The 17,534-nt window shown below is 39.1% G+C and overlaps 1 protein-coding gene across 1 annotated transcript in view; it reads left to right on the top strand.

Annotated features, from left to right (window-relative positions):
* DNAH3 (dynein axonemal heavy chain 3) overlaps nt 1-17,534 on the top strand; it is a 193,652-nt gene that overhangs the window by 98,930 nt on the left and 77,188 nt on the right. Inside the window, exons 36-40 of the mRNA XM_032605510.1 lie at nt 714-955; nt 4,014-4,114; nt 5,798-5,903; nt 8,341-8,470; nt 13,286-13,531. Of these exons, the coding sequence (XP_032461401.1) occupies nt 714-955; nt 4,014-4,114; nt 5,798-5,903; nt 8,341-8,470; nt 13,286-13,531 (825 nt within the window). The remainder of the gene's footprint in view (nt 1-713; nt 956-4,013; nt 4,115-5,797; nt 5,904-8,340; nt 8,471-13,285; nt 13,532-17,534) is intronic.

Genomic DNA, 17,534 nt, shown 5'->3' with positions numbered 1-17,534 from the left:
TTTAGGAAACTAAATGAAGAGAAAGGAGGTTACCCCGTTGTCTTTGCCTCAGAATTCTGCAGAAATGATTCTTTATTTAGTTTATGGCTCAGGCACTCCAGTTTTTCCTTACTTTGAAGGATCATGTAAAAGTGTGGTTATTTTCTGTTATTAAATACATACAATGTACCATCCATCAGCCTGTGTATTCTGGTTGGGTCCTGGTGCTCCATTTCTCAGGGGACACTTATTGGGCAGCTAAAGAAGAGGTTTCAGGGCTAAGCTAGCCCTTCAGATAGACAAAAGGAAAGTAACCATCATTTTCCAGAATCTTTTACCTGTCAGCTGTTTCCTCATCTCAAGTCAAAGCCAAGGTTCTAGGGTAGCCAGGTACATAAAGAGACCTGATTATATGGCATCTCTCTCCTTTACTGCCTGAGTTCTTTTAGGCCCAGGCAGACTTCTTTAGATCTGACTGGCACATTTGACTTGTTTGAAATGAGCCTCAGAAAACAATATGGTGAGAAACTAATAGCTATAATAACCTAACAACTTGAAGGCTTTGCCTATCCAGTTATCCCAGTTTTTATACAGACTGAGTACAAATTTTTAAGGACTATCCTTGGATGGCATATTGATAAAAGTTGTTTGGTCTTTTAGATGGCATTATTTCTTGTCCTAATGTTCTGGTGTCACCAGAACTTTTGTAACTTGTGTTGGACCTTCTTGCCCAGCCAACCAGATGGAGGAATTTGCTGTGGAGTATAAGATCATTAACCCCAAGGCTATCACCATGGGGCAGCTGTATGGGTGCTTTGACCAAGTGAGCCATGAGTGGACAGATGGTGTCCTTGCCAATGCTTTCCGGGAGCAAGCATCTACTTCGTCTGATGACCGCAAGTGGATTATATTTGATGGGCCAGTGGATGCTGTTTGGATTGAAAATATGAACACTGTTCTGGATGACAATAAAAAGGTACCTGTCTGATATCACTTTTACGTGGGTGTGCAATAAACTCTTTTACTGAAGTTAGTGATTGATCAAAACTATATAACAATGGAATATTACTCAGCCATAAAAAGAAACGAAATTGAGTTATTTGTAGTGAGGTGGATGGACCTAGAGTCTGTCATACAGAATGAAGTAAGTCTGAAAGAGAAAAACAAATACTGTATGCTAACACATATATATGGAATCTAAAAAAAAAAAAAAAGGGTCATGAAGAACCTAGGGGCAAGATGGGAATAAAGATGCAGACCTATTAGAGAATGGACTTGAGGACACGGGGAGGGGGAAGGGTAAACTGGGACAAAGTGAGAGAGTGGTAGTGTATATATAGACATATATACACTACCAAATGTAAAATAGATAGCTAGTGGGAAGCAGTCACATAGCACAGGGAGATCGGCTCCGTGCTTTGTGACCACCTAGAAGGGTGGGATAGGGAGGGTGGGAAGGAGGGAGATGCAAGAGGGAAGAGATATGGGGATATATGTATATGTATAACTGATTCACTTTGTTATAAAGCAGAAACTAACACACCATTGTAAAGCAATTATACTCCAATAAAAACGTTTAAAAAAACCTATATGATATATACATTTATTACACTAAGAATAAATGCCCCACAAGAAAGTAACAGTTATCAATTCATGAATTATGCTTTTGTTTGTACTTGTAGTGGGTAAGTTATGTGTGTTTAGAGACACTGTTGTATAGTGGTTAAAAGCCTTGGTGCTGGCATCAAATTGGCCTACTAGCTCTACAACTGAGCTGTTATATTGGGCAAGTCACATAACTTCTCTGAACCAGTTTCTTCATGTGTAAAGAGGTAGTAATAAATAAGGGTGTTGATAATGAAATAAGATAGTCCATACATAGTGCCTAATATATGAGATGTGTTTTGGTTATCTGTTGCTGTATTGCAAACTACCTTAATACTTAGTGGCCTAACTTTGCTCATGACACTGTGGATTATAAATTTTGGAAGGGCTCAGGTGGGTTCAGCTAATCCTCATGATGTCAGCTGGGGCAGCTAGGGCTAGAGGAGCCACATCCGTGGTAGATTCTTCACTCAATGTCTGGGGGCTCATTCTTCCTCGTCTTGTTTATCTCTCTGTAACTCTCTCTGTGTCTCTGTGTCTCTGTCTCTCTGCCTTTCTCTCAAAGAGCATCTTATCCTCCAGGCCTCTCCACATGGCTTGGGCTTATCATTTGGTGGTCTTGGAGTAGTGGCACTTCTTACATGACGGTTAATTTCCAAGAGGCAGGAAGTGAAAGTTTTCAGGAAATTAAGAGTTATGCTTGGAACTGGTACAGCATCACTTTCTCTGAATTCTATTAATCAAAGAAGTCACAGAGCCTGCTCAGATTCAAGGGGGTGGAGAAATAGACTCTACCTCTTGATGGAGGTGGGCGAGGTCACACTGCAAAAGTGTACGTGGAATAGGAGATATTGTTGCAGCAGTCTTTGGAAAATACATTCTGCCACAGTAAATGTAGTGGCTAAAGAGCTTAGGCTCTGGAGCCAGACAGCCTGGGTTCAGATCCTGTCCTTGAACCACTTAGCAGTCATGTAACTTCAGGCAAGCTATTTAGTCTCTCTATGCCTCAATTACATCATCTGTAAAATGAGAATAACAGTATCTATGTCATAATGTTGTTAGGAAGATTAGATAAATTAATATTTGCAAACTGATTATAATATTGCCTGGCATGTAGCAAGTGCTATATAACTGTTAAAATAAAATAAAATAATATTTATCACCATTTCAAGGAATAGGTCTTACACTGACTATACATCATTATCAAATCAAAATATATTTTCCTTCTGCATTTAAATTTTGCAAGACTAAGGGTGAGTCATGCTCAACAATGGAAGGCCTAATTATCCAAATTATATACATACACTAATAATATCGTGTTCGTAATTTTGATTATATAGCATATAAAAAAAGAAGTAAGTTTTATTACACGATATGGACTATGTTATATAAACTAATTGTACACATGTATTGGTTGGTCTTGAGATCAGAAGTATAAAGAGTCATAATCAGTGAATTTCCTGATGGCTCTTCACAGCTCTGAATGAAATCAAACTACTGTCACAGGTATGGGTCTATTTCACTTTTCTTGATTTTCAGAGATGACACTGTTAATGGTATTAGTCCCATAACAGCCGTGACCTTCCTAGGGTTGCACGTAATGACCTGTTCCAGATGTGTGTGATGTGGGTCAGGTAATATATCAGAAACTTTGAAAACCACAATTTAGGATGAGAAGCAGGGAACAATGGAGTTTCCTCTTTTCCCCTGAGAGACCAAGGCCTCAGGCCATCTTATGACTTAAACATCTCACTTTAACCCATGTTGGCAAATGAGAAGCAGCACCACGGACTTGGTGTGTATACTCAGAGGCTGTCCTGTGTATTTGCACTACTTTCTGCAGGGCTATGCCTGCTAAACACTAGGACTTGTAATGGTCTTTCCTTCCATTCCAAGAAGGGATATGGAGATATTCTTGTCATTCTAACCCTGGGCCAGTCCATGAGGGATTCCAAAAGGAGTCTTTGTGGGAAACTTGAGCAAATAAAACTGGATGGGGGTATGCTATTAAATTCCTTCCACTGAGGAAGGAACCATGAAACTTGCTGTGGTCTGATAATTTCTGGTTTCTTCATCTAAGGCTGCAAGTCAGTGGTTCTCTGACCTCCCTATTTAATATTACAGCTCACCACACACAGCATTCTCCAGCCCCTCTTCGACTTTGTTCTTCTCCAAAGCACTTTCATCACTGTATATTCTATATATTTTGCTTATCGTCTGTCTCCTCCGAGCAGAATGCAAACCTCAAGAGGACAGGAATTTTTGTCTGTTTCATTCTGCACAACTAGCATAGTGCCTGGCACAGAATAGGTGCTCAAGAAGTATTTGTTGAATGAATTCAAACCATCTCTGTCCCCACTGATGCCTTTCACTTGCAGATGGAATTTAATTCGTTTGCTGCCCTCCACCCCTCTGCTTTGTACTTTCAGCTTTGTTTAATGAGTGGAGAGATTATCCAGATGAGCTCCAAGATGAGTCTGATCTTCGAGCCAGCTGACCTGGAGCAGGCCTCCCCCGCCACTGTGAGCAGGTCAGTCAGCTTGCAGGGACCCCCTGAGGGAATGTGAGGCCTCACTAACCCTACGCAGGAGGGAAAGCTCTAAAAATCCATAAATGTGATTAAACTCCAGCAGATCACCTACATTACTTGTTGTCAGATTTGTCGTAAAGTTAGTCCTCAATCCACAGTGCTGGTAGGAATCTAAAATCAGGCAATCACTTTGGAAAAGAGATTGATATCATCTCCTAAAGTTAATCTTTCTTATGCCTCATGACCCAGCAATTCTGCTTGTAAGTATTGATATATACCCAAAGGAAACTTTTGCCCATGTACAATAGGAGACATGTACCAGAATTTTCAGAGTAGCATAATTTACAATAACAAACACTTAGAAACGACCCAAATGCCCATTAACAGGAGCGAATTAAAAAGTGTAATAAGATCACAAATCGTAGTATTTGTATGTCATTCAAAATAAATGAACTGTACTGACAAGCAACTATATAAGATAAATCTTAGTAAAACTAAAATCTTAACAATATTATGTATAAAAGTAAGCCTGTAATATTACATACAGCATAGTGTCCCCTTTTAAATTATTAAAAACAAGTAAATATATATATATTTATGTATGTGTGTGTATATATATATATATATGCTATAAAACTCTATAAGAAGGAAAGAAATCAAAGCACAGGTGAGCATGAGATTCAAGATGCTGTTTAACCTCAGGTGGGGAAAGCCACGGGCATAGGATAAGGGAGACTATATGGTTAGATGAAGGTTATTGTCAAGACCCTAGCTTCTGCCTGGGTATTGGGTTCATGGGCACTTAGTACATTATTGAAAACAATTAACTGAGAAAGGCCATGCATGGGCTAATGATGACTGTGCCAAGGATAAGAATTAATCCAATAGTGTAACTTCAGTCCATAAAAAATAAAATAAAATCAGCCCACATTCCCAAAGGCAATATAAGGGAAGAGAAAGAGCATATGGCAAGTTAGACCAACTTGGGCTCCCACCCTGGCCACACCACTTGCTAGCTGTGTGACCTCTTCCGAGTCACGTAGCCTCTCTGAGCTACAGTCTCCTCATGTCTAAAATGTATACCATAAAGCGGAATATTTAGAGATGAAGGCCATTAAGACTTAGCATAATGGCTGACACGCAGTAGGTGTTCAATAAATGGTAGCCAGTGTTAGTAACAAAGGAGGGAGTGCCTAGATATAACAGAATGGGGGAAAAAAGTGCTAAATAAAATGTTACATGTCAGTGCATGGTAATGTACTAACATTATGGTAATGATAATAGTAGCTTTCATTGATTAAGAGGTTTCTGTGTGCTAGGCCTTTCATTTAACCATTACAACAACCTTATGAGCTACATATTTTTTATATTCCTCAATTTACAGACAAGGACACAGAAGTTCAGAGACAGTAAAGAAATTTGCCCAAGGTCACTCAATTAGTAAGGTCTGGGGCTGGGATTTGAATCCAGGTCTCTGATTCTCAAGACCCAACTCTTAGCACTGGTCTCCACCCTTTCCTGGCAAAATCTGTGCATCTTTCCTTTGGCTTGGAGCTGGTGAGGGTCTGTGCCCCGACCCAAGCTCCAGCCTCTTACCTCACCATGACCTCCTACATTTACTTCACCCCTACGTGCTTGGGAGCCAGATGTGGACCAGGCTGGTCCTCTGTTTGTGCTTGCCAGGTGTGGGATGATCTACATGGAGCCCCATCAGCTAGGTTGGAAGCCCCTGAAGGATTCATACATGGACACCCTGCCTTCCAGTCTCACCGAGGAACACAAGGAATTGGTGAGATCCTCTGGTCCCTTTCCTTCTTGTCCCTCCCTGTCTCCCTACCTCTCATCTCAAAGGTCTTCTAGGATCATTTTCACATTCATAATTACAGAAGGCAAGAAGGAGCAGGAAATTCCCTGACTGTCCCTAATTATCTTGCTTCCTGGCTACCTGCCATTTTTCTGACTTTCACTCCATGTGGTGGGGATGGGGTGATGCAGTCAATTTCTCCTTTCTCTTCCACCTTCTCCATTACTTCTTGGCTCCCCAGTGGAGAATTCTGGTGCTTGAGAAACGTTCTATTTGATGACTAGAATGTCACCCCTTTCCCCATTGCCTACTAGGAGAAATGCCTCTGGAAGTTGCTCTAAAGATGGACCAGGTTAGGAAGACCTGTGTTCCTCTCTTCACTGCCACTTCCTGTCCCTGTAACCTAGACTCCATACCTTCTATATTTAGGGAGCCAGAACCAGTTAGAAATTCTCTTAGTGCAGCTACTCAGAGTGTCCATTTTCTTCTTCCCTTCCTAAAAGAGATGTGAATGTTCAGGTTACATTAGCACACACTCAGACAAGGGAAGTAGGAAGGGAGAACCAGTTCTTATGGTGTTTCTGATTCCCTAGGAAAGTTTCCCACTGAAAAAGCCAAGAAAGATCCGAGGTGGATTCTCTTCCCACTGTGGAAACAGTCTGGGGAACTGTGTAGGACAGCCCCTCTCCTATCACATTTACATACATGTACAATATATATATATAGCATGTTTATTTACATGGACACATATCCACATGCACAGTGAGAAACCAATCTACACATGCACAGGAAGCCTTCAGAAACTTCCCAGTATCCTTAGTACAGTCTAACTTCTTATCGGGCCTCTGAGATTGTGATCCCACCCAGCCTGCCTCTCCAACCTCACCTACCCTCTTCTCAGCCTCAGCTCATTAACTTCCAGCCCTTGGGTCTTGTTTCCATTCCTAGAAAACCCCAGGTTTTACTACCTCAAAGCTTTTGCATTTTTTATTCCTCTTTCCGGAAATCTTGCCCCATTCATTCTCATAAGGGATGATTCACTTTTGTCATCCAGGTGTCAGCATAAAGGCCTCCTTCTCCAAGAAGTCTTCCCTGACCACCCTATTAAAAACTTCCTGTTATTTCCCATTGTAATACCTTTATTTGTTTCCTGCTAGTACATTCATGATTTGTAAATACTTAGTTCATTTCCTTGCTTGTTTTTTTTTTTTTGCGGTACGCGGGCCTCTCACTGTTGCGGAGCACAGGCTCCGGACGCGCAGGTTCAGCCGCTCCGCGGCATGTGGGATCTTCCCAGACCGGGGCACGAACCCGTGTCCTCTGCATCGGCAGGCAGACTCTCAACCACTGTGCCACCAGGGAAGCCCCTCCTTGCTTGTTTATTTATTTTTTGTTTGTCTTCCCTTCCCCTCAGACTGTAAACCACGAGGACAGGGCCCTTGTCTATCTTGTTCATCATTTATCCTTAGCACCTACCACACTGCATTTAGTAGATGCACAATAAATTTTACTGACTGAAAACCACATATCTATGTACTCATGTATAGTCATATATACATGTAAAGACATCTAAACATTCATATATGCACACATATCTGTATATAGTCAGTATCTGTATATTTATTTAGTGATGACCTACCTACTTACAAAAAAATAACTTAAGGTAATTTACAGTGAAAGTCACAAAGTATAACAAAAGTGAAAAAAACAGTAAGAGGAGAAAGTGAGGCAAGTAATTTTTTAATATATTTTTTATTAGAGTATAGTTGCTCTACACTGCTGTGTCAGTTTCTGCTGTAGAGCAAAGTGAATCATCCATACATATACGTATATGCCATCTTTTTTGGATTTCCTTCCCATTTATGTCACCACAGACTGCTGAGTAGAGCTCCCTGTGCTATGCAGTAGGTTCTCATTAGTTACCTGTTTTAAATTGGGTGGGGAGCAGAGCCAGGAGACAACAATTAACATACCCACCAATAAGTATGTACATGCATACATACGGGGAAAATGAGCCTGAAATTCCCTATGGCCACTTTCTACAGGAGACCTGCCTTATAAATGCCAGTCAGTCATTTGCAAATCAGTGGTTTAGAATTCCTAACATTTTTTTTTTATAGAAACAAAGGCAGATACTGTGGCTGGGACCTAAAACTATTTCATGCATCCCATAGCTGACCCATAGTGGCTCCAAGCTTCAGCTTAGTGGAATGGGAGGGGTGGGGAATGGCCAGTGGGCTGCACAGTCCATTAAATAGTAAGCTGGGCGCATCTGTCTTGGTGCCTGTGGACTTTCCTCAGTACACCTAGACTCAAAAGTAATCAGCAGTCTTACCAACATTTCCAGCCTCCTTGAGGTGTACCAAGCTCTTGGTCTTAAACACACTTTTTAATAATGTCAAATCTCACTTTCTACTCTTAGGTCGATGACATGTTCATGTGGCTTATCCAGCCCTGCCTGGAATTTATTCACCTTCAGTGTAAATTTGTGGTCCAAACGTCTCCCATCCACCTTGCCTTCTCAATGATGAGACTGTACTCCTCTCTGCTAGGTAAGTACTACCCTACAGTTCTTAAGCCAAATGAGCGTATGGTGTGCCTCGGCCATTTCTTCTGCTCCCACCCCTATTATTCCTCCATGAGTTACAATGAGACCAGCATTTTGGTCTAGAGCCAGCAAGTCTTTTGAGTGTAGATAATAGAGTTTGGTGGAAAGAGTCCATATAGTTTGGCTTGATCTTACATTGACTTCCTGGGTATTCTTGTGCAAATTAGCCCATTCTTCCTCAGTATTAGATTCCTCATCCACACAATGGGGATAATAATTCCTGTTCCTCTTTACCTAACAGGGAGGGATATCCTGGAGGAAAATGAATTTAGATGACATATGTAAATATATATCAGGAAAAAAAAAGAATCTGAAAAGAATAAGATAGGAAGTTTTTCCATTTTAAGAAAACTTATATTACAAAAATCTGAATTCATAAAACACATAGATACACTATAAAAAAACTGATCACATTAGTCTCCAGAACTAGGGAACTTCTCCAGGACATGGAGAACCATTGGTTTAAATGTCTTGGAGAAGTTCTCTATAACCATTTCACATAAATCAAATTTTACAGGATTCTATTGGAAATGACAGAAGATGTGTTAGTTTTGAGAACTTTTATTGGATGCCATTTCTTTCTCAAGATAATACATAATTCAAACTGAAGGTGAATCTTCTTACAGCTTCTGCTACATGAACATATTTTCTCAGCCCATTTCTTCCAAAGGCATTATAGATGTAGATTAAAAAAAAAAGTAACATGGGAAACTTGAGTGGAGACTTTCTCTAGCTAAATATTATTTGATTTTCTAAAATTAAAATTACAGGCAATATTTTTAGAAGCACACTAATTCATACAATATCATATGTTTGTATTTTTATTTGTAAATTTTACATACTTTCCCAAGCTCCTTTCACTATCCTTGTGTAGTATCTCCTCCAGGAAAGAAAGCACCAGCATGAGAAGTGAACTTATTGCCCAGAGTCCTGAGTAACCTCATCTCTTGCCTTCCTGAATCTATAGCTATGAATCGTCTCAGGACTGCTCAAATACACACAACTACTAAAAATGGGGGACTGGGTTTGAATGCACACATATTTGATTTTGGGGCTATAACTTTTTACTCTGTCAGTGTTAAAATGCAAGAACATGGTAGCTGTGATTAACAAGGACTTGAGATAAGGAACAAGGAATACATTTTTAGCCTTTTATTTTGAAATAATTTTAGACTTAAAGAAAAATTGCTAGAAGAATGTAGTCACATATACCCTTTACCGAGATTTCTTTAATGTTAACATCTTATATAATGAAGGTACAATTATCATAATAAGGAAGTTAACATTGATACTATACTGTTAACTACACTTTATTTGAATTTCACATTTTTCCACAAATGTTCTTCTTCTGATCCAGGATCCAATTCAAGATGCCACATTGTGCTTAATTGTTGTTATCTCTTTGGTCGCCTACAAGCTATGACAGTTCTTCAGTCTTTCCTTATATTTCATAACCTTTTACATGATGAAGACTGGCCAGTTATGTTATAGGATGCTTCTCAATTTAAGTTTGCCTCATATTTTCTCATAATTAGATTGAGATTGTGCTTATTTAAAAATTTAGGTATATTTGATTTACAATATTATATGTTTCAGGTGTAAAACGCAGTGATTCACAATTTTTAAAGATTATATTCCATTAAAGTTATTATAAAATACTGGCTATATTCCCTGTGTTGTACAATATATCCTTGTAACTTATTTGTTACATACATAGTAGTTGGTACTTCTTAATCACCAAACAATGTCTTGCCCCTCCCCTGTCCCTCTTCCCGCTGGTAACTACTAGTTTGTTTTCTATATCTATAAGTCCATTTCTTTTTTGTTATATCCACTAGTGTGTTGTAATTTTTAGATTCCACGTATAAGTGATAACATGCAATATTTGTCTTTTTCTGTCTGACTTATTTTACTAAGCATAATAACCTCCAAGCCCATCCATGTTCTTGCAAATGGCAAAATTTCATTCATTTTTATGGCTGAGTAGTCCATCTTCTTTAATGATTCATCTGTGGATGGACACTTAAGTTGCTTCCATATCTTGGCTATTGTAAATAATGCTGCTATGAACATTGGGTGCATGTATCTTTTTGAATTAGTGTTTTTGTTTTTTCAGATATGTGCCCAGGAGTGGGATTGCTGGATCATATGACAACTCTATTTTTAGTTTTCTGAGGAACCTCCATACTGTTTTCCACAGTGGCTGCACCGATATACATACCTGCCAACAGTGTACGAGGGTTGCTTTTTCTCCACATCCTCACCAACATTAGATATTTGTGGTCTTTTTGATGATAACTATTCTGACAGGTGTGAGGTGATACCTCATTATGGTTTTCATTTGCATTTCTCTGATGATTAAAGATGTTGAACAGGGCTTCCTTGGTGGCGCAATGGTTGAGAGTCTGCCTGCCGATGCAGGGGACACGGGTTCGTGCTCCGGTCCGGGAAGATCCCACATGCCATGGAGCAGCTGGGCCCGTAAGCCATGGCCGCTGAGCCTGCACGTCCGGAGCCTGTGCTCCGCAACGGGAGAGGCCACAACAGTGAGAGGCCCACGTACTGCAAAAAAAAAAAAAAAAAAAAAGATGTTGAACATCTTTTCATGTGCCTGTTGGCCATCTGTATCTCTTCTTTGGAAAAATGTCTATTCAGATCTTCTGCCCATTTTTAATCAGGTTGTTTGTTTTTTGGTTGTTGATTTATATAACCTGCTTTTGTATTTTAGATATTAACCCCTTATCAGTCATATCATTTGCAAATATTTTCTCTGATTCAGTAGGTTATCTTATCATTTTGTCCATGGTTTCCTTTGATATACAAAAGCTTTTAAGTTTAATCAGGCCCCACTTGTTTAGTTTTGATTTTGTTTCCTTTGCCTTAGGAGACAAATCAAAAAAATATTGCTACGATTTATGTCAGAGTGTTCTGCTTATGTTTTCTTCTAGGAGTTTTATGGTTTATGGTCTTACATTTAGGTCTTTAATCCATTTTGAGTTTATTTTTTGCGTATGGTGTGAGAAAATGTTCTGATTTTATTCGTTTACATATAGCCGTCCTATTGTCCCAGCACCACTTACTGAAGAGACTGTCCTTTCTCCATTATATATTCTTGCCTCCTTTGTCATAGATTAATTGACCATAAGTGTATGGGTTTATTTCTGGGCTCCCTATTCTGTTCCATTGATCTATATTTCTGCTTTTGTACCAGCACCATACTGTCTTGATTACTGTAGCTTTGTAGTATAGTCTGAAGTCTGGGAGCATGATGCCTCCAGCTCTGTTCTTCTTTCTTAAGATTGCTTTGGCTATTAGGGCGTCTTATGTGTTTACATACAACTTTTAGAATTATTTGTTCTAGTTCTGTGAAAAATGCCTTTGATATTTTGATGAGGATTGCATTGAATCTGTAGCTTACCTTGGGTAGCATGGTCATTTTAACAATATTAATTCTTCCAATCCATGAACACAATATATCTTTCCATCTGTTTGTGTCGTTTTCAGTTTTTCATCAGTGTCTCGTAGTTTTCTGAATATAGGTCTCTTACTTCCTTATTTAGATTTATTCCTAGATATTTTATTCTTTTTGATGCAATGTTAAATGGGATTCTTTCCTTAATTTCTCTTTATAATAGTTTGTTTTCAGTGTATAGAAGTGCAACCAACTTCTGCATATTTTATTAATTTTGAATCCTGCAGTTTTACTGAATTTACTGGTGAACTGTAGTAGTTTTTTGGTGATGCCTTTAGGATTTTCTATATATAGTATCATGTCATCTGCAAGCACTGACAACAAGAACAACAGCATCCACAACCAAAAGAACAAGTGTTGATGAGGATGTAGAGAAATTGGAACCCTTGTGCACTGTTGATGGAAATGTAAAATGGTACAGTTGCTGTGGAAAATAGTTTGTCAGATCCTCAGAATTAAAAATAGAATTACCAGATGACTTAGCACTTCTGCTTCTGGTATATATACAAAGGAATTGAAAGTAGGGACATAAACAGATATTTGTACACCCATGTTCATAGCAGCATTATTCACAGTAGCCAAAGGTGGAAGCAACCCAAGTGTCCATCAACCAATGAATGGATAAATAGATCAAGTATATACATATGGTGAAATATTATTCAGCCTTAAAAAAGGAAGGAAATTCTGGGGAGTTCCCTAGTGGTCTAGTGGTTAGTGTTTGGTGCTTTCACTGCTGTGGCCTGGGTTCAATCCCTGGTTGAGGAACAGAGATTCCACAAGCCGCATGGTGCGGCCAACATAAAAAAAAGAAAGAAATTCTGATACATGCTGCAACATGGATGAACCTTGAGGACATTATGCTAAGAGAAATAAGCCAGTCAGAAAAGACTGTATGATTTCACCTCTAAGACATATCTAGGTTAGTCAAATTTATAAAGACAGAAAGTAGAATGCTGTTTGCCAGGCCGTTGGGGAGAGGGTAATGAATTAGTTTCAGCTTTGCAAGGTGAAAATAGTGCTGGATATGAATAGTGGTGATGGTTGTACAACAACATGAATGTATTTAATACCACTGAACTTCAAAATGGTTAAGATGGTAATTTGTATGTTATGCATATCTTACCACAATAAAAAAAATTTTTTTTAATGTATGTGGATAAACGATCTGGCAGGTGATGCCGTTCAACCAGTATCAGTCCTCTTCCCAGGCCCCTCACAGACAAAACTGCCCAATTCATATCTATTGCACTCTGCAGCTTTTCCTGAGATTCCTTTTCTTGCTTTTAGATGAAATCAGGGAAATAGAAGAGAAGGAAAGTGAATTATTTGAAAGCCTGACAAGCCAACAGATCTTCCTCTGGCTGCAAGGTCTCTTCCTTTTTGCCTTGGTGTGGACCGTGGCCGGCACCATCAACGCAGACAGCAGAAAGAAATTTGATCTGTTTTTCCGCAACCTCATCATGGGTATGGATAATAACAACCCAAGACCCAAAAGTGTCAAACTCACCAAAAACAACATCTTTCCAGAAAGAGGTAACTTAGTACCTATTTGTTTTTTCTTACTGTAGTGGTTTGGAGCATATGTTCCAAAACCAACCAAAATGTGTGACCCACGTGAGGCCTTTACAAAAGTCAGGAAAGATTTTGTAGTTTGCCTGAGAGGGTTCACTTCTTCAGAGCTGGCCCATGTATGTAGAGATGGGTGACCCTGAAGTCAGGGTTTTATGGGTTATTTTAACTACTAATTTTTAATTTAGAAAAAGTTGATATAACTTTTTTTTTAATTACCCATAATCTCATCACTCTAACAGGCCCCCGGGAACAGCATGAGAAATATAGCCACTTTTTTTCTTACGCCCTTCTAGTCCTGTTCTATGTGTATACACGTCATATCATGGTGATTATGGTATTAACATTTCCTTTAATTTTTTCATTGTAATCTAATATTATATTAAAATATTTATAATTTTGCTACATACATTATCTTCAGAATGATTACTTTAACGATGTATTAATATTCTTATATGTGTGACATCATTCATAAAAAGATTGAAAGATGTTTGTTTTCTTTTAAGTAGCTTTTACTGCTTTTTTTCTTACCACCCAAGTAATACATTACATCAAATTTAGAAAATACAGAGAAAGGAATAGAAGAAAATAAATATCAATGGTGGGCTTCCCTGGTGGCGCAGTGGTTGAGAGTCCGCCTGCCGATGCAGGGGACACAGGTTCGTGCCCCGGTCCGGGAGGATCCCACATGCCGCGGAGCGGCTGGACCCGTGAGCCATGGCCGCTGAGCCTGTGCGTCCGGAGCCTGTGCTCCACAGCGGGAGAGGCCACAACAGTGAGAGGCCCGCGTACCGAAAAAAAAAAAAAAAAAAAAAATATCAATGGTAATCCCGCTATCCAGAAATAATCACTTTTTATATTTTTCCTTCCAGTTTTTTTCTGTATTTCTATAGCAAAAATGGGATCATACTATATATACATTCCAAATAGTTTACATTTTTTTAATTATGAAAAAGCATATGATGGGCCCATGAGGGAACTCCCTGGGGTGATGGTAATGTTGTATATGTTGAGAGAGATTTGGGTTACACGAATACATGCAATTCTCAAAACTCAGTGAATGAACACAAGACTTGTGCATTTCATTGTATGCAAATTTTTTAGCAAATGAAAAAACATAAATATTGAACAGTTAATGAGATACATGCCAAAGTATTTATGAGGAAGTGTATATATTTTCTTTGAAATGTGTCAAAAAATAAGATGCCTTAATTGATGGATAGAGGGATGAACAGGTATGTGATAAAACAAGTGAAAAACTAATGGTAAAATCTAGGAGATGGTTATACAAATGTTCACTGTACAAGGTTTTCAGTGTTTGTTTATGTTTGAAACTTTACATAATAATAAAAAAAATGAATGAGCAAGTAGTTGCTGTTGTCCCCCTAAACACACACTTTCCCCAGCACACCTGGCACACTTCAAATATGTGATACATGGTTATCTGTCAGACGAACTGCATGGAGGCCTTGTACCAATCCCCTTGTTAGATGGTAGTACATCCGTTCTTTTTTTTTTTTTTTTTGTGGCCTCTCCTACCGTGGAGCACAGGCCCTGGACGGGCAGGCTCAGCGGCCATGGCTCACGGGCCCAGCCACTCTGCAGCATGTGGGATCTTCCTGGACCGGGGCACGAACCCGTGTCCCCTGCATCAGCAGGCGGACTCTCAACCACTGCGCCACCAGGGAAGCCCCATTCTTTTTTTTTTCCTCTGTTTTTTTAATTCAGAAGATTTTCTTTTTCTATTTTTTTTTTCATTTTTATTTTTATTTATTTATTATTTTTTTGCGGTATGTGGGCCTCTCACTGTTGTGGCCTCTCCCGTCGCGGAGCACAGGCTCCAGACGCACAGGCTCAGTGGCCATGGCTCACGGGCCTAGCCGCTCCACAGCATGTGGGATCTTCCCGGACCAGGGCACGAACCCACGTCCCCTGCATCGGCAGGCGGACTCTCAACCACTGCGCCACCAGGGAAAGCCTATGATGCTTTTAATGCATTGTTCGATTTGGTTTGCTAATATTTTGTTGAGGATTTTTGCATCTATGTTCATCAGTGATATTGGCCTGTAATTTTCCTTTTTTGCGATAACTTTGGTTTTGGTATCAGGGTGATGCAGGCCTCATAGAATCAGTTCAGAAGTATTCCTGCCTCTGCAATTTTTTGGAATAGTTTGAGAAGGTACGTGTTAACTCTCCTCTAAATGTTTGGTAGAATTCACCTGTGAAGCCCTCTGGTCCTGGACTTTTGTTTGTTGGGGGTTTTTAAATTACTGATTCAACTTTATTACTGGTAATTACTGGTAATTAGTCTGTTCATGTTTTCTATTTCCTCAAGGTCCAGTCTTGGGAGATTGTACCTTCCCAAGAATTTGTCCATTTCTTCTGGGTTGTTCATTTCTTTGGCATATAGCTGTTCATAGTAGTTTCTTATGATCATTTGTATTTCTGTAGTGTCGGTTGTAATTTCCCCTTTTTCATTTCTGATTTTATTGATTTGGGCCTTCTCCCTTATTTTTCTTGATGAGTCTGGCTACAGGTTTATCGATTTTGTTTATCTTTTCAAATAACAAGCTTTTCGTTTCATTGATCTTTTCTATTGTTTTTTAGTCTCTATTTCATTTATTTCTCCTCTGATCTTTATGATTTCTCTCCTTCTACTAACTTTGGGTTCACTTATTCTTCTTTCTCTAGTTTCTTTAGTTGTAAGGTTAGGTTGCTTATTTGAGATTTTTCTTGTTTCCTGAGGTAAGATTGTATTGCTATAAGTTTCCCTCTTAGAATTGCTCTTGGGCTTCCCTGGTGGTGCAGTGGTTGAGAGTCTGCCTGCTGATGCAGGGGACACGGGTTTGTGCCCCGGTCTGGGAGGATCCCATATGCTGCGGAGCAGCTGGGCCCGTGGGCCATGGCCGATGGGCCTGCGCGTCCGGAACCTGTGCTCCACAACGGGACAGGCCACAGGGGTGAGAGGACCATGTACCGCAAAAAAAAAAGAACTGCTCTTGCTGTGTCCCATAGGTTTCGGATCATTGTTTTTTCATTTTCATTTGTGTCTAGGTATTTTTTTATTTCCTCTTTGATTTCTTCAGTAATCCATTGGTTGTTTAGCCTCCACGAATTTGTGATTTTTGCAGTTTTTTTCTTATAGTTGATTTCTAGCCTCATAGTTCTGTGGTCGGAAAAGATACTTGATATGATTTAAATTTTCTTAAATTTACTGAGGCTTTTTTGTGGCCTAGCCTGTGATTTGTCCTGGAGAATGTTTCATGTGCACTTGAAATTATGTATATTCTGCTGCTTTCAGATGGAATGCTCTATGTATATCAATTAAGTCCATGTGATCAAAGGTGTCATTTAAGACCAGTGTTTCCTTATTAATTTTCTGTCTGGATGATCTGTCTATTGATGTAAGTGGGGTGTTAAAGCCCTGACCCCACTATTATTGTGTTACTGTCAATTTCTTCTTTTATGTCTATTAATATTTGCCTTATATATTGAGGTGCTCCTATGTTGGGTGCATATATGCTTACAATTGTTATATCTGCTTCTTGGATTGATCCCTTTATCATTATATAGTATCCTTCTTTGTCTCTTGTAACAGACTTTATTTTAAAGTCTACTTTGTCTCATATAAGTATTGCTACTTTTGATTTCCATTTGCACAGAATACCTCTTTGCATCCCTTCACTATCAGTCTGTGTGTGTCTCTATATCTGACGTGAGTCTCTTGTAGGCAGCATATATACAGGTCTTGTTTTTGTATCCATTCAGCCACTCTATCTATGTCTTTTGGTTGGGGCATTTAATCCATTTACATTTAAGGTAATTATTGAGATTTATGTTCATATTGCCATTTTATTATTTTTCTTCTTTTTTTCTCTTCTCTTAAGATTTAATGACTATCTTTAGTCATCTTTAGTGTTATGTGTTATGTTTGGATTCCTTTTTCTTTTTTTTGTATATGTCTATT

The sequence above is a fragment of the Phocoena sinus genome, chromosome 15, assembly GCF_008692025.1.
Source record: "Phocoena sinus isolate mPhoSin1 chromosome 15, mPhoSin1.pri, whole genome shotgun sequence".
NCBI classification, from domain to species: Eukaryota; Metazoa; Chordata; class Mammalia; order Artiodactyla; family Phocoenidae; genus Phocoena; species Phocoena sinus.
Note: the sequence above shows the minus strand (reverse complement) of the source record. Positions and strands in the feature narration are given on the sequence as shown.